The sequence below is a fragment of the Hippichthys cyanospilos genome, chromosome 13 (assembly GCF_059441005.1).
Source record: "Hippichthys cyanospilos isolate Australia breed blue-spotted pipefish chromosome 13, RoL_Hcya_1.0, whole genome shotgun sequence".
Classification (NCBI taxonomy): Eukaryota; Metazoa; Chordata; class Actinopteri; order Syngnathiformes; family Syngnathidae; genus Hippichthys; species Hippichthys cyanospilos.
The window spans coordinates 9,002,346-9,026,328 of NC_142381.1; the positions used below are offsets into that span (position 1 = coordinate 9,002,346).

Genomic DNA, 23,983 nt, shown 5'->3' on the forward strand with positions numbered 1-23,983 from the left:
CAAAAGTGTTCGGGTGGATTTGCATAGAAGCACTCCCATTGGATACAGCCTGTGCTGTTTAAGCGAGATTAACATACGAGTACGTTTGATTTGTACATAGCTTTGCGCCGTTTAAGATTCGATTATTCCAAATACTCCTGGGCCACATTACATGTTCTTAAATGGCCAGTTCTTTCATTAAGGAAAAAAAAAAGTCGTTAAAACGCGTCTATAACATGATTATCGGAACCAACTAATTAATTTTAAGATTCCACAGTATGATTTCTTTGAACATTTAAACACAAATTCCATCAAGATAAAATCTGAAAATATATCAATACTTGTCAAAGTTCAGTACAATTTTATGTTCAAGAAAAAAGAAGAAATACAAAGCATATCTAGTGCTACCACTTTTTTTCTAGCCATGATTTCTGATATATTATCATGTAAAAGTGGTTCTCAAAAGTACCACCTCAAAAAATACATAGCTCTCCTGATACCATAATAATGGCCAACATCAACATGCACTAAATAGTAAGCTCCAGTGTTCATTATAAAAAATGAATAGGAAGGGCAAAAATGTTCACTGTTCACTTCTCAATTATATTTTGCCAAGCCCCTCCTAGGAAAGAGAACACTTTTCACCCCCCCCCCCCCCCCCCCAGTTACAGGTTAGTCTAAAACAGAAAAAATAAAGTGCATCGAATTGCTTGAAACTTTAAAAAAGATCAAAATTCTTATTTTATTGCATTTACACTCCATATGACAAAAATAAAGCCTTTTCCCTGGAGTCATTCATCCAAAAGCTACAGAAACATTTTATTTTGTGAACTCTTGCTAACTAACAAATATTGTGATTCCTTTCTTCCATTTCTCAGAAAAGCAATATTCTTGACCCCAGATTAGTTTATTTAAAAAAAACGCATCGTCACAAAATTGCATTCAAATTTATATCATCCATAAGCAAATCAGAGGTTCTGAAAAATATTTTAACAGTTTGACTCAGAACATAATTGTGAAAGTTTCTCCTGACTCCCATAGAGAAAATCGAGCGCACCATTCCTAAACTCCGCCCCGCTGATGATGGCATGAGCTTCTTCACACTTCCGCTTGTTAAGAGTAGAGAGAAAGAATATGAATGATTACAAAATACTGTACGTACTCGCAAGCAGACAGTGCACGACATCGATTAGGACTTAGAAAAATAATGTTTACGAATGATTGTGAGGTTGAAAAAGAGTTGTGAAAAATTGCAAACCATAGAAACGACACGTACAACAGCTGGTTGTATGCACAGCTATCGTTTATTACGTAACATGCTTTTCTGGGTTGACCAGCAGCCAGGGAGTGAGTTACAACTCAAGACACACACGCACGCATACAAAACAATTACACGCATTTTGAGAGCACGCACGCACTACACAATCACACAAATCGTGAGTTTGGTGACATACAGTAATATTTATGCCAGAGTAGTCATTTGAACACTTGTAATCGGTCTTAAATCCCACAAAAGGACAAATTTAATCTCCAACAGAGTTTCAGAACGCATGGAAAATACAGTACAGTATTTCATACAAAGTAACTTTTTAAATCACCAACAGAGGGTGGTGTGGTGCGGTTTGCCAGACAGCGAGCTGGTAAAACATCACATCATTATGATTCATAGGTATTATAACGATATATTAAGGGGAAAGCACATGAACAGACAAGAACACGTCAAATAGATGCACTCAATTCAGTCAGTGTGAGGAAATCATCTTTGAAGCATACAGTACACAAGACAAGGACATGTTGTTTCAAGACGGAGTGTTTTTTTTTTTTTTTCCTGAATCACATCATATTGATAAATACTGTAATACCTTTATGAGAAGAAGCTGTAGAGGTAGGAGAACACCACGATTCCAATGATGGCACAGCACAAAGTTATCATCATCTTTTTCTGTAGATACGGAATAAAATAATTATTCAAGCGTTGTAAAGGCATAACTGCATGGGGCACACTCGGTGAATGGGGATTAGGAAAATCAAAGGAAAGGGAAGTGAGTACATGTGGGGCTTTGTGTGTGTGTATAAAAAGGAGTTATCACAATAAGACAAAAAAAAAAAAAACTTACCTCTTACCTCTATTTTAACAACTTTTGAAAGGTGAGTAATCTTTGTCCAAAAAAATCAACCAGATGGCGCCACATTACTTTGAAAAACCAGACACACAACCAGACATGCACAGAATACATCTCTAATGTACATGAACGACTTGAAACACTGTACAATTTGATAGATTTGCTCCCTTGAATACTCTGCAACTGTTGTACTTGTGAACTGCAATCACTGAGCAGTATAAGCAGGGAATCTCAGTTCAGAGATAAGAACACGCAATGTATTTTTGCAAAAAAAAGTGACATCAAATTCCAACAATAAAATTGAACAATTAGTATTATTCCTCGCAAGTATGTTGCCTCACAATAATCGTGAGCTTTGGATTAAAGACGATGGCAGGAGCATTTGATGTGGTATTTAATTTATTTGGTAATTACTTGCTTGAAAATCATAATCTAAATTGAATACAACCACACGTTGGTAAAAGAAGCCCCCAGCCAGGCCACATTTTTTAATTGGTGTCCATAGTTTTGGTGCAACTTTATTAACAGATCCATAAACAAAAAATTCACAAGCATTTTGGATACCATTGCTACTAGTGGTACTACCTAAGGCATTTTTAGTCCTTGTCATTAAACTCTATAATTAAAAATATGTTTTATTTTTCTTAAATGTAATGCTTGTTTGCTCATCATCTGCAATGGGTGACTTCAAATGTGCACTTTTCAGTTAAATAGGCATTTTAAGGGTCTATAATTAAAAATATGTTTTATTTTTCTTAAATGTAATGCTTGTTTGCTCATCATCTGCAATGGGTGACTTCAAATGTGCACTTTTCAGTTAAATAGGCATTTTAAGGGCTCAGGGTTGGCAACAAAGAGATGACTTGACTTTACGTAAAAATGTTATATTTACAACTGAGCTCATTCATAGCAACAAAGTGACAGTGCCAAAACTTCCAAGAACCTTACAATGCCCAGCATGTTGTGAAATGTGTCAAAGGCTCATCTTAGGCAAGTAGTGAAAATGAGGGAGGTGACGTGCTTCGACCGGAGAGTCATGTCCTTAACCTGTTGGGCATTAGATCATTTTCCAACCCTTGAGTGACGAAATGAAAAGATGACACTTGAGTGGTGCTACATTGTGGCCAATCACCAGTGTTTTGCCTCACGCCAGGTTCAGTCTTGAGTCTTCTTTTGAGGAGGACAAACTGTCTTTAACTTCAGTGAATTGAGCTCATAATCGTTCTCTATCAGTAAGTCTTTTTGGTCTTCTCGTTCCTCCAGATGTTCGACCAGATAAGGAAAGATAAGCACATGAGGTAGGGAGTGCTAAAAGGCCTTACTTTGGTTTACGTGTGAGTGATGGATGGAGTAAAAGATGACCATGATGACTGATGTCCTGCTATAGAGTCTGAGGGAGGATGATGGCGAGGAGGATGACAATAAGCACCGCACAGATGACACAGATAATGATCACCTTCTACAAAGAGGGAAAACAAGAATTAGCACCAAAAAAAAAAAAAAAACAGTCCCCACTTGCACAGCTACTAGCATCATTTTGCTAGTTTGCTAGACTAAGTGAGAGAAAAAACCCACCTGCCCACACACCACAAACACGCACACAGATGCAGTAAGTCATCGACACACAAAGTCTAGTTGGAGAGCAAACCCATGCAAACCCTTTAAATAAAAAGCCTGAACAGCTCCACCCTTTTGTGAGGGATTATTTGCTCACAGGTTACTCACCCTTAGTAATCGTCTTACTCAAACATCTTGTCATCTGCGCGTCAGGCCCACTGACAACCCGATTATGAGGGCTAGCACGGCTAGCAAGACCAGAACAATCAGTATTATTTGCACCAATCTCTGTTGGGAAGTACAGATGGAACCCTTCAAGAAAACTTTCCATCAACCAGTGCCAACTAACTAAGTCACTAGACATAAATTCCAAATACATACGTACATACATATATATTATTTAGTCTAGGGGCACCCATGATTTTCCTCAGCAGCGATTTGAAGGAAAAAAATAATAAATGCATGGGCCAGTTTTATTTGTTTATTTTTTTTGCTTACTACATATTTGTCAGCGGCACCAACATCAGTCAATCACGTAATCACATAATGTTAATTTATTGTTACGTTTTAAAAGCTGCACAACTTTCTTTCAGGCAAATAAGATTTTACAAGATTTTGTGGTGATCAGAGACTAACCTACCAGAAAATATTATCCCCTGCACTGAATAGCAACTGAAACCCATCTCTACATTTAGAACCAAAACGTGAGCAACCTGTCATGAAGTGACCATTTCTTTAAAATCATTTAGGAATAAATGAGAATTTATTAGTTGCAAATGTCTGAGTATATCTTGCAGGCCGTTTAAAAATTGATGCTGGGCCACCAATGGCTATTCAGGCGTAGTTGACACCTAGCCAGGGTTCTTGCAAATGGGTGGTAAATGTATCCGGTTTGCCCTATCTGTGACCATTTTTTTTCCTTCTTTTTTTTTTTTTTTTTTTTTTTTTTAAACCAAAGGTTCCAAAATTCCGGTCAATGTGGAGATTTGGCAAATTTTCCGTATCCGCGTTTGCGTGTGGCAAGCATAAACCAGAGATTTACGTCATCACCCTACTCTATTTCCCCCCCAAAGACGGCGATGCCAGTGATGTTATGAATACAACTACACCTTTTTTTAACACATGAGTTAAATACATTTGGTTATGTGTATATAGGCAAGGCCTCAATCCCAGGTACTTTTTTGGTATTTTTATTTTTAAGTGTTTGGCTAAAGCACAGTCCAAAAAGAGCTGGTGGTGGTACTAAAACAATCACGCATTCATCAATTACTTTAGTACTTAAGTAAAAAGAGTAATTCATTACTTTAAGGAATTACTTCATCATTATGTACTAAATTAAAAAATTGCTTTCGGACTAATTTAATAAAGTAATTGAATAATTTAGAACTTGATTGCCTAAAGTAATAAATTCGTATCTAAAGTAAATTTGTGTTGACTTATTTTTGACTTGATATGTCAGCAAGTCAGTTTTACAACAGGCCATTTTTTTTTGCCCTTGGCGAGCCTAATTTACATTTATAAAGCAAACCTGTTGTAACATTAAAGCTCAATAATTTGGTTTGATAGCTGGTATTGATGTCACAGTATTGATGTCACAGTATGAGGCAAAAGGTATCAAACTTGTGTGAAGCAGAGGTCCAAAAATGGCCTCCATTGCCAGTAGACTTGTTTTTTTATTTTTGTTGGATACAACCTCAATACGGTTTTACTTTTGGGTTGTTTCTCTATCATTAATGTGAGTGTATATGTGTGACTATTGCTGCGGAGATCATACGTCTACTTATACCAACCACATATTGTAAATATAAACTTCTAATCCATACATAACCTCATAATTTCTCCTGTTGGTAAATACACACCTGGCAAAAATTTGAGGAAATACAGTAATAAAAATATAAAGAAGCATCAGTGATCATGTAAGGTACTCGAAGTCAACAGAAGGAAGTGGGTCAGTTCCACAAGACTGAACTTTGACTTTGTCACTCTTCCTGATTTTCTATACAGTCCATATTAAAATACCCATTAGAGCTTGTTTGTAACAAAAAAAAAAAAAAAAAAAAAAACAAGTTATATTTCATTTGCTGTCAAAATCTGCATCGGAATAAACATTATGTAGGTTCACAAAGTTTCTCACAACAATGCTCTATTACCTTGACAGATCAATACAAACTCTTTAAACACAAAAACAGAGAAAACCAAACGTATACAAAATAGTTTGTTTGTGTGTATGTATTTATGTGTTTATTTGATGTATTAGTATTGTTGAGTTTTGCTGTGGTTAGGGGAGTGGTGGGATCACGGAGGAACAGGCAGGATTACAGTGAGGGTCCAGGGAAGGGTACTGATCCCCCAAAAGCATGCTACAGGAGGAATTTGTCTGCTTTGCACTTTTTATGTACTGACAGGATGTTTCTTTCATGTTTTTTTTAAAGGGACAATGTGTAAGATTTCAACTGGTTTTCATTAAAAGGGTATAAAAGTCATTAAAAGTGATTATAAAGTGATTATAAATCTAAGAAACTTGCAAATACATGTGTTCTTAACGACCAACAGAATGTTTTAAATATAATCGTAGGTCTAGTTATCTTTAAATTATATCACATGGGGGGTGGCACTCCTCTGGAGGCTACCATGTCTGTTATAGTGGACAAGGGTAAATGCAGCACCTCCTACTGTCCATAATGAAAAACAGTTTAAATCTTACATAGTCCATTTAAGGAAGCTATTATGAATGGAAACAGGGACTAAGCGACAAATTGAATATTTTTTGCAACATTTTTGTTTTGCTGGGGGTAGAAGTTACCATTTTTGTTGTGGAAAAGTAAAAAATACATTTTAAAAACTGACGATTCAAATGTAACATTATAATCACTGTTAGGGCAGAATTTATAATACAGCTCTTGAATTAGATCTCATTGAAATGAATTGAGCTGCATATTCCTTTGCACACACAGTATATATTTAGTTTGAATTCATGACACACAGAATCTTCTGATTACTATTTCTAAGGTTGGACCAGCCTTGCAAGTTAAGCCTTATTGTTGCCTCGGTATTAGGAGACCGCGTTTATTTTATTATAGTTATCGACACGAAAGAAAAACAGCGAGGAATCATTTGGGCCTTTCTGTATCACGATTTAACGTGACAAAATAAAATGATCTGCATGCTTTTGGGAAACAGAACCGCCAATTTCCACGGTTGTAACTCACGCGTCGGGCCTCCTGCTGAAACTTTGCGGCTTTCTTAGTGTCTGCAACTGCACGCTCAACGAAGCCCACCGATTGATCCATGTTGCTCTCAATCCTGTCAATCATTCCCCCCTTTTGTGGAACATGGTGCCCAGAGTAATTAGGAATTAATGCATATAAAACACATAAGTGGGGGAACTTGAGATGAATGGATTGTAGCATGTGGTTAATCCTGTGTGCATGTAAAACCATTTAAAGCGGGAAGTCAAAAATAGTTAAGAAAAAAACAGAAGTTCAAACTGAATATTAATTGGCTGGATAAAATTACCTTGCGTGCTTTGGTCTGGTACCTTATAGCCTTTTTCGTCTGCTCTTTAGCAACCATAATGTGGTCCATTGACTTGGAAACATTCTGCTCTATGTTGTCTACTATGTCACCCTGGAAAAATACAAAGAGGTCACAAAGAACAAGTTCAATTGACAAGCGAAAGAAATACAATGGTGCCTTAAGACGTTAACTTCAAACATACATGTCAAAGCAATGCTCCAAACTAAAGCAAAGCTACATGCTTGTTTTCAATATATAACCTGTTGTTCAGTTTATGTATCCATTTGTGTGTTTGCTGAGCAGGCCTAAGTGTCTATGAGCGAGACACTTAACCCTAACTTGCTCACAGTTGACCTGGCGGAGACCTGCGTGAGAGCAACCTCCATTGGTGTATGAATGTGTATGAATGAGTGAATACGTTTTTTTTTTAAATCCTTTACCGTTTTTCTATTTCTATTTTCTGATAGTTGAATTGTGCAATTGTATCATTCATATTCAAGAAAGCAAAAAATTTGTAAAGAAGCAGTGCAATTAGAAACATTTGGAAAAAGCATCTCTTACCTCAATAGAGCCTTCCACTCAGAAAGCATGATGTAAGCAAATATATGTAATTATACCAGATGTGCATTATTGATGTGCAAAAACAAAAATCATGACTGCAAAGTATATTTATGAGAGCTATTCTGATGCTTTTGTCTCTCACAAAATGATTTCACATTGACCTAAAAATTGATGATGAGATGGAGGTGGTATAAGACAGCAGAGGGAATTGTGAAAATTTCATGGAGCTGGAAAAGACAGAAGGAAGACAGAAATTGACAGAAATTGACAGACATCACACGAATTTAGGGTGCACAAAATTGAAAGGGAAAGAAGTCAATGAATGGCAAGTGTGAAGTACAGTACTGAAAAATGACTGACTGGTTCTTGACTGGGAGACATGATGGGCAGGTAGATGAGAAGATGCGCGTACCTGGTTCTCCACCAGCATGGCAATGTCTACAAACATGTCATGCAGCTCTTTGATGCTACTTTCCAGACGAACAATGTCTTTGTGCCGGGCTTCTATCTCACTCAAGGCTTGTTTGGAAATGCCAGAGTCCACAATCTGCAAAGTCAGTACAAAAATAATAAACACACACACTCCGTGTTTTAGTTCATGTCAAGTCCTGGATGCATCCTGTCAGGCATTTTTTTTTCCTGATATGCCCAAATGTGTAAGAGATTGAAAAGTTTGTTTTTTTTTTTTTAAAGATTTTTTGAAAATTTTTCAAAAGAACGTTAACAATTTCTAGAAAATACCACTCTGAAAGCACTTGTACTGGAAATCAGGTGTACAAAAGTTTCCAAAAGTGCATAATTGCAGTCAAGCAGCCTCAAGTGGAATCTTCAATTTCCATCAGGAAAACATATTTCAAAGCAGTAAATTTGACCGTGACCATAGTTAGAAATAATATAATAATAACTCTATCCATATTGAGATTAATACGTGCATCACAGGTGCATTGCTATTTCTCAGTGACAATGCTCAGAAGTAAAACTAACCAAAACAATTTTCTAAGGCTTTTTGTTGAAGCTGGATTGAAGGCTTAACAATGGGGAATGACTTTTGAGCTCACTGGAACAAATCAAACGTTAAACATTAACCCGTTGTTTTGTGTTTTAATGAGACACTGACAGCTTGGACTGAAGTCTGTTAATGAGCAAGGCAAAGTGCATCATAAAAGTACCACACTCACCCCTGCAGTAAACACAGCAGCATTGCCGCTCTCCAACATCTCCTCGAGTTCTTCATCTGTTGTCGCCTTCCCGGCTGGAATGAATAGAAAATTGGCAAACTAAACCTTATGACAGTAATAATTCGGTCTGGATTTTCATAAACAGGCGCCACGCACTGATCTCGAGCTGTCTCTGAATGCGTCCTTTACTCCTCTCCCTGAAGTCCACCTGAGCTTCATTATACTTTGTCATAACCTCCACGAACTTCCGAGACAGCACTGCATGCTGGGAAACAGTAAAATAAAATGATTGTGGGGGAATAAAAGTGATGGATCATCCTAAATCAAATAAATGTTTTCAACCTGTGATTTACGTATCCGCATGTCAGCTGACACTCTCTCCTGTTCTTCTGACTCCAGATTCCTCTCGATGGCTACAGAGAAGTTCAGATGACTCATAAATGTTTGATTTACAAATATTAAAACATGGAATCAAATAAAAATTGTAATGAATAAATGAAAAAAAAAGACCTTCAAAAATGAATGACTGGAATGAATGACATAAGGAGTACAAAATCTCAAACCAACTCTATGTGTGTGTGTGTGTGTGTGTGTGTGTGTGTGTGTGTGTGTGTGCGTGTGTGTGCGTGTGTGTGCGTGTGTGTGTGTATACTGAAGGGGCCAGTCTCACTCTTGAGTTTGTTTCTAGCATTGTTTGCCATTTTCTTGATGTCATTGGTGATTGCCTCCAGGTCATCCTGGGTTTCTGCAAAAGAGATATGTTTCTCAGAAATAGCATACACATTCAGTGCTTTATAAGCCACCCTACATTTTGTATTATGATTAGGGATGGACCCGAAATGCTTGCCCAAAAACTGACAAAAGGAAACACATGGCCGACATTTTATCCACACATCACAATCTACTTCAGGAATGTACTGTAACAACACAAGCAGCATCCTTCACAGATGTGTAAATGAGTGATGAAAATTAATTAAAAACTGCCCATTACGACTGAATATAATTTTTGTTCAGGGATAAAACACCTGTTTAAAGAGGACTCATTTTGATGTGCTTAAGATTTTTGTGGTAGGGGATGAAAAGTGGACAAAAATTCAGTGCATCCTTAGTTCTGATACTATTGATTTAAAAGTATTTTTTCGAATAGAAAGCCTGCAGTATTCTCAACATGAAATGGAGGTATTGAGATGCCTTACTTTGATCTGACGTGGGAGCAGACAGAATGACTGAAAACAGCTTTTTGACCTCAGCCACATTCTCGTCAATTTTGTCGATACTGTTCCTGATGTCCTCAATCTGAAACAGAAAGGCAAACTAGCTGGACGCTAATGTTGCAAAGTGCTAACTTGCAGTGGAATTTGAATTTCCAAACGCATACCTGAGTAAAGAACTCATCCATAAAGGCCGCGTTGTCCATCGCAATCTCCACTTCATCATCATCTTGATTGCATGTCTGAAGTCGAAAAAGCAAATGAAAAAGTGTCAGCATTTGAAAGCCAAAGCAAGTGTGGCGATCAATTCGCTAATTAAATTGAGATATGGTATCTTATGTAGACAACCCAAAAACATCACAACCTATTCACGTTTCTTTCCAGATAAAATTATTTGTTGTATTTTCATTCATGTTGATGGGCTTTTATCACCAAACCTCCAAATTACATTGTGTGCGGCTATCGACACAGTAATACAAATAGACTTTCTTCACTTGGTTATCAATGTTTTTTGTTTTGTTTTTTTTGCAACATTTATTGGACGCTAACAGTGTTAGCTGATGCTAAAAGACGATAACCTCTTTGTAGAAAAGCCACTGCCTTTTTAGAAAAACAAACAAACTGATCTTTGCAAAGTTTAGCTGCGAAGTCAATAACAGCCTAGATTCGTCTCATGTAAAGCACCTTTGGAGAAACAGCATGAGAGGAACTGTTTTATAAATTGAGTGACTTGAAATGTCGTAGTCATGTCAAATTCTGAACAGGTTGCTTACAGAACATTTTTGGAAAGAGGCAGCTTAAAAAAAAACTTTGGGTGTGAAATTTCACACATTAAGCATTTCAGTTACCCTATTATTTGTAAAAAAGGAATTAACCACTTTATCATACATAAGACATCCCCACAATATAAACTCATTTCTTCAGTTTGATTCCTTGCCATGAGTATGTTGTGTGCCGCAGGTTTTAATGCATGTTTTTGATGTGAGTGTTCTATCTAAAAAGTTTCAAAGCAGTCACAGTCCCCTTTCCTTTAGCAAAAAGCAGATAACAATCCAACCACCTAAGTTAAACACCCAGCGACATCCTGTTGAGCAAAGTAACCTGAAGCCAAAGTAGCTGAAAAAAAGTTTCCAAGGTACACAGACAGGCTTGTAAATTAGTTTAGAAAATAAGGAGGAAGTTGGAAAAGTGAGTTGAAACAACACATTTGAAAAAATATATATATATTTTTAACCAAAATATTTTTCTCATCTCATTTCAGCCCTAATCTTATCTAAAGTAACATGTTTGAGCAATGAGCATTGCGAAGCACAGCATAGAACCAGCACGAGAATAAGCAGCACTTAAATGGAAACAGCATTGATATTGCTGCCAGGTCAGCATTGGAAAAGAGTATAATATGTTCTCAGGATAAATCAAGGTTAGATAAATCTTGAAGTCGCTGATAAGGAGGAAACAATCTCTAAACTATGGGGTCAATCACAGATTTATGAGTATGCTGCTTCAAGTTGTGTATTTGTCACTCCCTTTTATAGATTACAAGAAAACAGACATTTAAAATAAAAAGAACTTGAAAAAGATTGTCCACAACATGAATGAAAGTGACGAAAAGAAGGTATCGCTAAACATGCTAAAAAAAATAAAAATGTTATTTATATATATATATATATATATATATATATATATATTCTGATACTATGCTGAGTGAACAACTAAACATTGCTCTTTGTATTTGATCTGTCGTTTTTTTAATTTGTAAGTGTGACTGTGATGTCTTTGTAAAGGAGAAAAGAGCAAAGAACAAAAACGATTGTTTCAAGTGAAGGGGCAGTGAGGGACATTTTAGCCCCCAAAAAATAGGCTAATGGGTGACTGAAACAATAGCTGTATCCCTATATTCAATCATTAGCTACATAGTAACTTTAAAAGCATTAATTTGCAGAGGCAATAGGAAAGGACCACCTGCCTGCTCATTAGCAGCCTTGCAGCAGATACTCATCTGACCCTGATCATACAAACACATTTTGCGCGCATAAAAAAGTCACAAGGTCAGTAAACACAGATGGTGCAGCAGGTTGAACACACAGCACTCTGGAATGTTGATGAATTACAAGACCTGAGTGGCGAAGCTCAAGCCGTTTTGACTATCAGTCAAACACTGCCAGAAGGCTTTAGAGGTTCCAAAGTATTTACTTGGATTCTAGAATTGCCTTTCCCAGGAAAATTAGACCAGTTTTCTCTGTAGTTAATGTTAAAATGTTAAATGTTAAAATCTTGCCTTGAGAATTTACTGTCATTTAGCTCGACCACAATGTGCAACTAGGCTCTTGCGCTTCCTCATTTGTTGACGTCACTATTATGGCCTGTTTTACTGCATCTTCTCCCTCACGTCACTCAATGACACAAAACCCCTTCTCCAAGTAAGGAAGCTTATGATAGAACTAAAAAATTAAATAGCTAAGCCATGTCCTAAATTGTTGCATTTTCTTGGTTATTTTAATTTAGCTAATGTTCATATTTTCGAGACTGTATTTGATACCTGAATGACCTAATTAAACTAGCCCATGGTAACTACGCAAAACCAGCCCCCCAATTTCTAAGGTAATTAACAATTAAGCTGTTATTTTGTCTTGGCTATATGAAGAAAATGTTACATATTGATGGTCCTACACTTTTTTTTTACCTTTGTGAAAGGTCTTCCTGAGATGTTTTTGTGTTATTGACTTAAAAAAAACCTTCAAATTAGAGGAAATGATTATAATGTCATTCATTCTCAACATTATTCCTCAATTCTTCCTCTTCATCTCCTACTCAGGAAACCCTCTTCATTTGGCTGACAAAAAATATCCAAAGTTTTCAAGCAGGTTAAAATTTGAAGGTGTCGGTGGGTCAAAATTTGTGACGTTTCCAAAGCCGTCTCTGTGAAGTGACGTCAACGAGGGACCATCATTTCATTTCTGAAAACATTTGTTTTGTCCCTTATTCTATCTTTCTCATCTGTCAATCGCCATGTCACCTTAATAGGATTTCTGGTGTTAACATGTAAAACAGACGAGTGCGGGACAAGGATTTAGGAAGTTGCAAAGAGAAATGAGGTAAACTTGCAGGACCATCTTTGCTTCCGCAGAAAATTGTGTTTTATGCACATGAGTGTCACATCAGATATTGAAGTCAATGACAATTACATAAAAAGGTGGGATTTAACAAAAGAAAACATATGAACCACTAAATGACCACCAAGGACTAACCATAGAAACCCTGTCTCCTTATTTTTTGTAATTGTTTTGTAATATTAAGGCCGTGCTTATCGGATGCTTTCATCTTTACAACTTACAATTTACACATTAAACATATGAACCCTTGGATTGCAAATTTGTCCTTTTGATATTTGAATGTCGCCATCTGTGGACACACTCAGGCATATACACATGTTTTTCCTTTTCTATATGCTTCAGCGAATTATTCCCAGAAACCCAATGGAGAACATTCTTAGGCATGAACAAGCCTGATAAGAGCAAGCACCAACTTCCTTCCAGTAACATTCAGTCAGCAAAATGTAGTCAGGAAGCAGATGATGTTCAGCACACAACAAATGCAAGTCAGTAGTAGATAGGTACAACTGAGACATTTTGCTACTCATTCAGATAAGTATTGATGTGTAAGTGCTTAAAAAGAAAGGTCCGTTCACACATCAGTACTCCATCACTTCATTTTCTATACCACTCATCTTTTTTAAAGTCACAGCTCAGGAGAGGTCTGTCACTGATGAATTATATGAGCACGCCCTTCCATAGGTCAAGTGTACTTTTAATATATTCCACAGTTACCTTTATTAACAGACAGGCAAATTAAAGGGGAAGTCAATCCAAAGATCCTCTTTATAATAATATGCAATAGCTGAAACTATTACTATGAGTAACATTAGTTACTTTTAATCATGGTGTTCTTAACAGCTAGGAGTAACGGGGACCCACTTAAACTGAACAATGCTGTATAATAGCACCATTCTGAGGTGCCTTTAAAGGAACATTTTGCTTAGAAACATTGCGGCAATGGAAAAACTGCTCAACTAGTGAGTGAATATAAGTATTTTTTTTTAGTCACTGTTATCGCTTGAACCAGGAACAATATTTTGGCAATGAAAAAACTGCTCAACTAGTGAGTGAATATAAGTATTTTTTTAGTCACTGTTATCGCTTGAACCAGGAACAAGATTTTGACAATGGAAAACCTTTATGGGCAAGTTAAAAAGGGCAAGAAACAAAATCGTCAAATGTCAGGTGAGCGAAAGCAGATCACATGAGCACTATACAGCCTGAGAGTAAAATATTAAGATAGAGAACATTGAACTGGTAATAAAATCTTCAGTAGAGAAGATGGAAAAAGAAACACTAATGAGAATAGCTATATCTGCTCCAATAAGTTCAAACCTATTAACTTTCCAGCATGCTTCAGCTGCTATTTGTTCTTCATTTCCCTGAAAAACAGGCCAGCTGTGGGAAACGCAGACGCCTGAGGTGATATCACAGTTGAACTACATCAAACACAACAAATATTTGGCCAGGACTATAATGTAGCTATGGTAACACATCCCGAATTGCTGCATGATACAATAACATTTGGCCTCACCCAATTATACTGTTTGACAATTCTCTCACCGATATTTTCCGTAATGTGCATGCTAAATGATCCGCATTCAATCCACATTTAGTGTGTAACCATACAGAATCTTTCCCTCCTAGGAGGCCATGTTTGAAGTCTCTTCTGTATGACTTGACCCTTCTGCCAGACTTGAAATGAACAGTCACTACTGGGAAGGAGTTCAGTATATCAAAAATTACCTGAACTATTTGATATTTACAGTCCAAATAGTCCGTTTTCGTATCATTATTTCAAAAGGTTGTAGCTAGAAAATAGTTGGTGATAAAGGGATATATTGCAATATCGCTACTTTGGCGCTTAAAGGGTTAAATACTCTGATAATTTTAAATTAATTACATTTGAGACAGTACACGTGTGCTTTGATTACTCATTGATATGAGGTAATCATATCATGAATACAGATGATTAAGAGATATTCCACCACGAACCAAAACAAAGTGATGACCAAAAATTTAATTGGAACTGAATTTGAATTGCATTCTGTCTGCTTGACAAATTCATATTTTCGGTAATGTTAAACCATATATGAATGTTACATTAGTCATTTAACGTTAAGATGTTTAAAACGTGTTTCTAAAACTAATTTAGAGTCTTTTAAATAACGTCGATCAGAGGTTTATGAGTCGCTAAGTAAATAAAAAAAAAGGAGAAGAAACCGTTGAATTCCTCGGACTCACCGCTCTCAATTGCTCCAATCGATCCTTCATTTTTCAGCGTGTTCAATAAACGCCTCGAAACCAAATAATTGAGGGAAACAATTTGATAAAGCTCGCCTGGTTCTCTCTTCTCAACCAGCTGGCGAAGCTAGTTGTCCGACATGAAACCCACAGCCACTGGCCTTGAAGGCGAATTTAAACTCCTCAGAAGTCCTGTCAGGGTTGCTGGACTAAACTACTTGTTTTCTGTAAAGTGGAGTCCTCTCTTCGATTTTCCATGCAATATGGCTGCTGGGTCCAAAGCCAGTGTTTTCTCCTGTCTAAATCTCCTCGCTCGGGGGATTAAAACAACAGTTGTGTGGAGCCGTATAATCTGTCTCTCCGCTGGCGTCTGCCGGTAATCATTCTAAAACGCACTTTTCAGACTCGGGCATGCGCATATAAATGTCCGAACACAAGGATGAAGCCACGCCCACAACCACCTGCACTGCCGGTGCATTCTGGTGTTATGGGACCAACGACAGCCTGCACTAATAGAAACTTTGTTTCAGCAAACGGTTTTAGTTTAACATCTTAAGGTATCAAGAGAACGTTTTTTGTTTTTTTTTTACCTCACTCCAGATGATCAGAAGTGGCTTCAAATTTTGTTGCGTAATTATGAATTTAAGTTTTAGTAAAATGTACCAAAATGACGGATGATGCGCACTAAAATTCGCCAGCTCATAAAAGCGCAAGTCTGAAAAACGACGTAACATAACTCAATATACTTCGAGTGGACATGCTAATTGCTTTTCTAAATCCAGATCAGAGGCGCGGATATCTTGATGCCACATTGGGCATCAAAATATTACATAACAAAAACAAGAAATACAGTTGACAGATTACTTCGAACATGACTGACCCCTAGTGGTTTTATGAATGAGCACACATTTAACGGCACTGTAGTTTTATTTTTTTTTTATTGTAGGTTGGAGGGCAAGGAAACAGGGTAGAGAACAGGTTTGTGATCCAGGTTGTCATGAACTGCCTTATTTAAAAGAACGTGTACTTTGAAACGTCAATATAAAACTCCTTGTAGCAATCCAGGACCTCTTCATGGCACCGAAAACCTACCGCACCAACGATGGCCCAATGCAACAAATATCTGAACCAGTAGTGAGAATGTCTTTATTGAAACTTTCCTCCCTCAGTGTTTCCAACACACCGTACAACAGCATCGCAAGCTGGAGAAGTGCAGTGGATGGTGCTCAACTAAGAGAAGCATGTTATGCTAATGACACTAAGGTGGATGGTGTCTATACAGTGAAATTGAACAGCAACTTTTTCAACCAATATTGTTTTAACTGAGATTTAAAAAAAAAAAAAAAATCTTGAGGGTTTCACAGACACGGGGTCAAAATTCCAACAACTTGACTTCCACAAAGGGGAGGGGAAAGGAGACTCTGGTAACATGTTAGAGGTCATCATCTTCATCTGGGAGTGCTGTCTGAGATGCAACCTGGACAAACAATGATAATCAGATGGAGTCCATAACATCTAAGATGAAGTAAAGTAGAAGTCATCAGAAAATTCCACTTACTTGAAGCTCCTCCTCATACCTGGCTGCCATGGCGGGGTCCATAGCAACCTCTGGGGGGGCAAGAGCAGGCATTGCCACAAAATCCATGTTGGGATCTCCGGCTAATTTCTTCGCTAGCCACAGGAAAGGCTTTTCAAAATTGTAGTTACTCTTGGCAGAAATGTCGTAGTACTACAAAGAGAACTCAATGTCACATTCAGATTTCACATGGTTCCAAGTGTGAAGTGAAGGTGTTTGAGAGGGTTACCTGCAGGTTCTTCTTGCGGTGAAAGACGATGCTTTTTGCTTTGACTTTCCTATCTTTGATGTCTACCTTGTTACCGCAGAGAACGATGGGAATGTTTTCACACACACGCACAAGGTCACGATGCCAATTGGGCACGTTCTTGTAGGTGACTCGCGAAGTGACGTCAAACATGATGATGGCACACTGGGCTGTGAGAGAGAACCAGTTATTTGTGCCTGAAAGTAAGCCTGGTTTGGTTTGGATTTATTTGAATGCAATGTGGAGTATGACGGTCACCTTGAATGTAGTAGCCATCTCTCAGGCCTCCAAACTTCTCCTGCCCAGCTGTGTCCCACACATTAAACCTGATGGCTCCTCTATTAGTGTGAAAAGTCAGCGGGTGCACCTCCACTCCCAGGGTAGCTACATATGAGAGAATGTAAACATACCACCAATGAATGGGGGAAATCATAGTTCATATTTTCTCTATGTATTGCATGGTTGTAACTTGTAAAAAATGCATAGTTTGCTTGTTATCTTTCAAATTTAGCCGTATATGATTGGCATCTCTGATGCAGTTGTGGCACAAGAATTCAACCCTCTCCTAGGTATTACCACCCCAAACAACATTAAACAACATTAAAAACAGAGGAATTGTTGGTTATGATCTATTGTTTTAAGTAAAATCTTTGGAGTCTGAGGGTCCTTGAGAATTTTTGATGTTATTTCACACATCTAAAAGATAGGTAAATGCATACAATAAACCTGAATATTTGACAGACTAATTTGGCTCTAAACTTTTTACACATGTCCCACATAAAAACTATGTCTATCAAATAACACAATGACCAACATTGCAATGTAGCAGTATAGTGGGACCAAAGGCCACTCAATGAGACAGGTTTTAATGTTTGTTATCTCTGCAACATTATACTGTGTGAAAATGAACACAAATAATGGGGGGGGGGGGGGGGTCACCATTATAAAGTGCAATGAAGTTGCACAAATGCATTTAATGCTTGAAAATCAGTTAATATTTGTTTTTCTTTTACCCTCCCAGTGCTAGATTTAAAAAACTAATTCACATTTGACAACTGAAAATGGAAAGAAATGAGATTCTTCTCATTGGAGCTGAGCGTTCCCCCCCCCTTAAATACCACTCACCGACATATTTCTTTTCAAATTCTCCTGTAAGATGTCTCTTCACAAACGTTGTTTTACCGGTGCCTCCATCACCCACCAGAACAAGCTGTCCAAGAGAGCAACGTTACTTCATACAGCACTCATTATCTGTATATTGTGTGTAAAAAAAAAAGCGGTGACAAAAACATAATATACGTTGGTATTGCAGAAATCACGTACCTTAAATGTGGCCGCTGCATCCTCCACCGACATGTCTGCGAAAACTAGGAAAACAAGGAGGGTTATTAGCACCTTTGTAAGCCATCGCCGGAAACATGCCATCAACAAAGGCGTTGAGACAAACGATGGTCTTGAGCCCAATTTGACAATTGTTTTAAAATGCTAACCCTAAAAGAAAAAAAAAAATCTATTTTCGAAAAGACGTCCGGTGATACAGCGCCCAGTTCTAGTATGTTCCATGGAAGTGTAGCTAGATTTTCGACATGCGCAATTTCGGAAATTAGATGTTACGCTGTGATTAAATGAGAAAAAAATTAAGACAATCGAAACGAATCTAGATGGCACGCGTAATTTTACAATGAGTCAAACGCACAAGTATACTAGTTTTACCGAACAATCGAAGTGGAAGAAACTAAAAATCCACAGGCCTCAGTACAGTTATGACTACAAACTGTTCAACGTACAAATTCTGTTGAAAAAAAATTGGACCCAAAGCCAGGTATTTTGGTTGAACTCGAGAAGTTGAAGTGAACAAAGCAACGACATAACGGCGGAAAAAAATAAGTCCGTTGCTAAACCGTTAGCACGCAGCATGGGCGCCATTCTTTCTTTACGCCATGCTAACATGCTCACCCGGCTAGCAGTTACACAAACGGCCACCTCAAAATGTTCCATTTACCAGCGCGGAGAGACGACCACCAACGCCACACTGGTGTTAAAAAGGACATATATACTTAAGGGGGTTATTAAAATAAATCTAATAGATCCGTGTGAACACTTAAAACGTGGAGAGGCCCACGAGGGAATGCGAAGGCAGACTTACCAGTGGTGCTACAAAGCAAGGAAAGAGTAAATGGCTGCGTACGCGGGAGATTCGGCGTGGACTATGAGTCAGTTTCCGCCCTTGTCATGTGACCAACGCAGCGGCAAAATCTCCCTCCAAAGGCTGCGACCACAGTTCTTGTGACGTCACCTCCTTTTATCCATCTTGTCTATGACTTCATACTTAAGTGAACCCCGTTTCATGTGACGTTTGGACGTGTGCTTATTTGTAATGTTTGGGAAGAGTAAAAACAGGACAACGTTTGAGAGACCTAATATTACTTATTTTATTCTAAAGCATACGCATTTTCTTTTTTTGGTGGGGCCGCGTGGATTACAGTACAGTATTTCCGAACTCAAACATGCTTTTGCACATAGTTCCGTTTACAATAGAATTTAAATTTCCTTGAAATTGCATGTGAATCAATGAAAAGATGGAGTGAAACGTTACAATTAACATAATTGTTGAAATGTAGAATGTGAGACTTGAAATGGTTCAATTCGCTAGTGGAGAAATTGAGGATTGTCGGCATGAGTAGTAAGTTTGCAAAATCTGTTTGTTATGACCTCAATATTTTTAAATTGGCACGGGTTTATATTTTCAAATTGGTCAAATAAATCTTTTACATACCTCTAGATTTTGAAATTTAACATTAACAAATTAACAATTTGACATTTTACAAATTGATTTTTTTCCCGATGCCCAGACAGATAAATATTTCAAGCAGCTATTAAATGCACTCAGAAGATTCATTGATCAGGCATTTCTTCATTGACTATAATCTCAATTATCATCAAATGCATCAGACATATATATTTTTTTAAGTTTCTCGGTGAACAGGGGTGTACCCTGCTTATTGCCCAAGACAACTGGGATAGGCTCAAGCACGCCTGCAAACCATGTGAGGATTAGGGGTCATAATAAAGGATGTTATATTAAAATTAAAAAAAAAAAAAAGATTCTTACCACCAGAAAAGCAGAACTCACAAATGTTCATAAGACATACAGTACATTGTTACATCATACATTTTTAATAAAGAGAAATACTGTAATCAAATTTTGAAAACTTTATTTCAAGATTTCCATGGCATCAAGAAACGTTCAAACATAATGTTGCCTCAAAATCCTGCCTGTAAAACAAATACGGTAAGTTGTTTATGTAGCGTGTGAAGAAATTGTATCTTAAAGCGGCATCATTTGTGATGCAATAGTCTCTGATGCACTAGACTAGGGGATAAATTATGTTTTCATGGTTGACACGTAGACATCTTGCCCAGTCTGCTACAGCTTCATCTTCTACCTGTATAGGTAGTCTGCTTGGATGTTGGCTGCAATCTCAACTTCCCATTTGTCTCCATTGTTGAGAAGTTTCTCCTTGTTGTACAGTAGCTCCTCGTGTGTTTCAGTTGAAAACTCAAAATTCGGCCCCTAGGGGGGGAAACATGTTTTGCATTAATAATTTTGGTTAGTTGTTTTAATGGCAGTTTTTGATTTCAAATAAGCTACAACACTCATACAAGCATGCAAAGAAAGTTTTAGGGACAAGCTGATGTTTAAAGGAGAAAACAACTTTCTGGTGATAGAATGAATTAGCATGGTACAATGAATGAAGCCATAAGAGCATTAATTCTTGGCATGTGTTTGTGTTACTAGCACAATAGTTGAATGGGTGTCGTGTTTATCACATTTAGGCAGAATTTTTGTAGCACGTATTGAGATTTTTTTTATTAACAAACTGACTTTAGGTGGTGTGTAAAAGTCGTGACATGCAAGACAATTCTTTGCATGATTTCCTTGTATTGTTCGGCTCATGATTGCTTGAAATAATTGATATTTTCTTTAATTTGAACAACATCTGCAGATACAAGGTTATAATATTGATTTTAGTGTAATACATTATGACACCAGTGTCGCTGGAAATGATTATACTACACAAAATTAATAAGTTCAAATCTTCAAATATTGGCCATTTGGCCATTTATTTTGGGCCAATGTCAGAAAGGCCTTAATCAGTTTATTTAATCGGTGGGCCCGACTAAATTTTGGAGGTTTATTGAATACCTCCAAATGAAAAGCACAGTTGGCCATGGCACAAAAATGAAATGCAACAAATGTTTTGCCAGTTTGTGTGCATATTGACATTTGAATTTGAAGTTTTTTGAAAGAAACTGGAGATTATCTGTTTGAATGTTATATGAATTGTTGACAAATTATTTGAATTTTAAAAGAAAGTCTATACCTTTGTTTGCCTAAGACAGTAATTTTGATGTGTCATTGTCATTTTGGGGTGGGAACATCCACTATAAATACAGACTCAAAAGACACATTAGGTGCACCTGCACCCATTTTATCCTCCTTCACGAGTTGAACAAAAGTACCTACCTATTGAGCCGCATACTGCAAAAAAAGCTAAGAGTCCATGAGCAAAGCCTTAACACCTCAGCACTGCTTACTCAACTTCAGCACTTTTCCATGTTTACATTTTTTACTCGAATTTCGCCCAAAAGCTTGATATTGTTCAAAAGATTGTTCAAACATGCATGATCATATTTTAAAAAAAAAAAAAAAAAAAAGGCCTAAAACTCCAACCTCAACAATGGCATCCACAGGGCATGCTTCCTGGCAGAATCCACAGTAGATGCACTTGGTCATATCAATGTCGTAGCGTGTGGTCCTCCTGCTGCCGTCAGCTCGAGTCTCAGCCTCAATTGTGATGGCCTTGTTTGAAACAAAACACCATCAATGGTTTGAGTTTTAAAGGAAGAAGCACTGCTAATCCTAAGCATGTATGACCAAATTCACCTGAGCAGGGCAAATAGCCTCGCAGAGCTTGCAAGCGATGCAGCGCTCCTCCCCGCTGGGATAGCGACGTAGGGCGTGTTCCCCGCGGAAGCGAGGTGAGAGGGGACCCTTCTCAAAAGGATAGTTGATGGTTGCTGGTTCACGGAAGAGGTAACTCAGGGTCATGCCCAATCCTGAGGGAAGGAGAGGGGAGCCAACAATGTACCGTGACAAGTCAGTGTATATTACCTTGAAGAGTGGAAAGTTCTTCAGAATTGCAAGGAAATGCTAAAAAGCAAATTATTATATATTATATAATGTACATGTCTTTTGTTACATCGTTCTGACATAACAGCAGGGCTAATGTAGACCATTTGAAATAGAGGTAATCATATTAGCATATTCAAATATAAGACCTCTGAATAGCTCGGTCCATAGAAGAGTCGTTGCAGCACGGTCAGTGATGGCCCTGAGGTCTGTTTGCTCCTCCACAGCATTAACATATTCTGTCATCAGAGGCAGACATTTAAATACAGGTGTTGAATGTACTGTAGATGCAATATATTAAATCAATTAGCTTAATAAAGAACTTACTGAAGCCACTACGCTGCACCCCAACACTGAAGGGACGTACACTAGTGCATCCCAACGTGCCTGCAGATTAAAAAAAAAAAAAAAAAAGGTTTTGGTGTCTAATTATGCACTTATTTCGTAATCAACAATATTACTGTTGAGTAGGCAGAACCTGTCTTGGAGTAGCAGTAGAAAAGACGTAGTCCCAGTGAAGCAGACATCTGAAAGGCAGTTCAAACAAGACCGATGGGATCATTCACATAGTCCTTACTCATTATATAGGGATTATTATACAGTGGAATATAAAAGGATTAAATACCATCTATATGAGACTAGGAAAAAGTGCAAAGACTCTAGAAAGATTACTTTGATGGGGAAAAATTCGCGGTTTTGGTTTTCAAGTGTATTTTTGTGACAAATCCTGGAACCTTTCTGACACATCATACCGATGTAGCAGCGACCCCTGTAGGTAATCCCCGATTTCACACCAAAATGGTGCCACATTCAAGGGACGTCGTAAGAATGGGGAAAAGCGTTGGAGCATTCACGTGTTTTTCCTAGCGCATTAACCACAAAATTGACCTAATCATTTGACCGTGCGTCATATTACGTCAAATGCGTGCCCAAGTATACGATGAAATAAATGTGCCCCGCCATGGATAAAATGAAGCCATCGACGTGCCATCCAAAATGTCGAATCATTGTGAGTAAGCAATTACAAGTTACGTAGTCGTCCACAAATACAGCTCACTCTGTTCAAATAAAATTAATTATAAGTGCACATTTCACAAATGTTATAGTGAGGTATTGATACAAATGTACTTCCCTGCTTTTTGCAGGAGTCATTCGCAGATATGTAATCTCACAAGCTAACACAAAAGCTAGTTTAGCAAACTAAAGGACACGCTCAATGCACTGGATGTTCCATTTGTCCTTGTAGCTCAAAAGAGCAGTCATCAATCACTTGACAGTTGATTCTGTTTACTTCCGAATGCACAAACCGCTATCACGTATGTTGCTTATGTTGACCTTTGAAGAGTCTTACCTCTGCTGTCTGTGGAGCTCCTACCGGAAGACACCGCTAACTGTCATGCGCAGTGAAGGCCAAGATGCATTCCATGTCCCTCAGTCATTTGGGATTAAAGGTGTTGAAGCATGTGAAATCAGCATTTTGTTAAATGAGGGAAGTGCAGTTA

At 37.7% G+C, this 23,983-nt stretch overlaps 3 protein-coding genes across 9 annotated transcripts; all 3 read right to left on the reverse strand.

Moving 5' to 3' along the window:
- Nucleotides 1–1,264: 1,264 nt before the first annotated feature.
- Nucleotides 1,265–15,863, reverse strand: stx3b (syntaxin 3b). 7 transcript variants are annotated; one of them, XR_015867560.1, is made up of 11 exons: nucleotides 15,465–15,863; nucleotides 10,293–10,367; nucleotides 10,111–10,210; nucleotides 9,585–9,659; nucleotides 9,257–9,327; nucleotides 9,071–9,179; nucleotides 8,915–8,988; nucleotides 8,149–8,283; nucleotides 7,176–7,286; nucleotides 3,678–3,947; nucleotides 1,265–3,561 (listed from the first exon to the last, which is right to left on the reverse strand). XR_015867560.1 is itself a non-coding variant. In XM_088430866.1 (11 exons), exons 1-10 carry the CDS (start codon nucleotides 15,492–15,494, stop codon nucleotides 3,858–3,860), a joined length of 870 nt encoding a protein of 289 aa, XP_088286992.1. In that variant the 5' UTR covers nucleotides 15,495–15,863; the 3' UTR covers nucleotides 1,265–3,561; nucleotides 3,828–3,857. The 7 variants fall into 7 exon arrangements, 6 of the variants coding, with proteins under 6 accessions (XP_088286992.1, XP_088286990.1, XP_088286994.1 ...); XM_088430866.1 differs by having other exon boundaries at nucleotides 3,828–3,947; XM_088430864.1 differs by having other exon boundaries at nucleotides 1,265–3,947.
- A 733-nt stretch (nucleotides 15,864–16,596) lies between these two features.
- On the reverse strand, nucleotides 16,597–19,555 carry ran (RAN, member RAS oncogene family). Its single transcript, XM_088430871.1, has 7 exons — nucleotides 19,434–19,555; nucleotides 18,611–18,654; nucleotides 18,413–18,497; nucleotides 17,546–17,671; nucleotides 17,270–17,457; nucleotides 17,023–17,193; nucleotides 16,597–16,941 (listed from the first exon to the last, which is right to left on the reverse strand). The coding sequence occupies exons 2-7, from the start codon at nucleotides 18,641–18,643 to the stop codon at nucleotides 16,897–16,899; spliced, it is 648 nt and encodes a 215-aa protein (XP_088286997.1). The 5' UTR covers nucleotides 18,644–18,654; nucleotides 19,434–19,555; the 3' UTR covers nucleotides 16,597–16,896.
- Nucleotides 19,556–20,485: 930 nt separating this feature from the next.
- ndufs8b (NADH:ubiquinone oxidoreductase core subunit S8b) lies at nucleotides 20,486–23,937 on the reverse strand. The gene is made up of 7 exons (XM_088430969.1): nucleotides 23,833–23,937; nucleotides 22,960–23,008; nucleotides 22,809–22,868; nucleotides 22,631–22,720; nucleotides 22,236–22,408; nucleotides 22,023–22,151; nucleotides 20,486–20,861 (listed from the first exon to the last, which is right to left on the reverse strand). Exons 2-7 carry the CDS (start codon nucleotides 23,006–23,008, stop codon nucleotides 20,730–20,732), a joined length of 633 nt encoding a protein of 210 aa, XP_088287095.1. The 5' UTR covers nucleotides 23,833–23,937; the 3' UTR covers nucleotides 20,486–20,729.
- Between the last annotated feature and the right edge of the window lie 46 nt (nucleotides 23,938–23,983).

Coding starts and splice junctions, on each gene's coding strand:
- ndufs8b (XM_088430969.1), bottom strand. CDS start 23,008: ATGTCTGCTTCACTGGGACTACGTCTTTTCTACTGCTACTCCAAGACA. Junction 22,721..22,808: donor GGTGCAGCGTAGTGGCTTCA/GTAAGTTCTTTA, acceptor CTCTGATGACAG/AATATGTTAATGCTGTGGAG. Junction 22,409..22,630: donor ATGGACCGAGCTATTCAGAG/GTCTTATATTTG, acceptor TCCTTCCCTCAG/GATTGGGCATGACCCTGAGT.
- stx3b (XM_088430866.1), bottom strand. CDS start 15,494: ATGAAGGATCGATTGGAGCAATTGAGAGCG. Junction 9,180..9,256: donor TGCGGATACGTAAATCACAG/GTTGAAAACATT, acceptor ACTGTTTCCCAG/CATGCAGTGCTGTCTCGGAA. Junction 7,287..8,148: donor CCATGCTGGTGGAGAACCAG/GTACGCGCATCT, acceptor GTATTTTTCCAG/GGTGACATAGTAGACAACAT.
- ran (XM_088430871.1), bottom strand. CDS start 18,643: ATGTCGGTGGAGGATGCAGCGGCCACATTTAAG. Junction 18,498..18,610: donor ATGCAGCGGCCACATTTAAG/GTACGTGATTTC, acceptor TCTCTTGGACAG/CTTGTTCTGGTGGGTGATGG. Junction 17,194..17,269: donor ACCGCAAGAAGAACCTGCAG/GTAACCCTCTCA, acceptor TTCTCTTTGTAG/TACTACGACATTTCTGCCAA.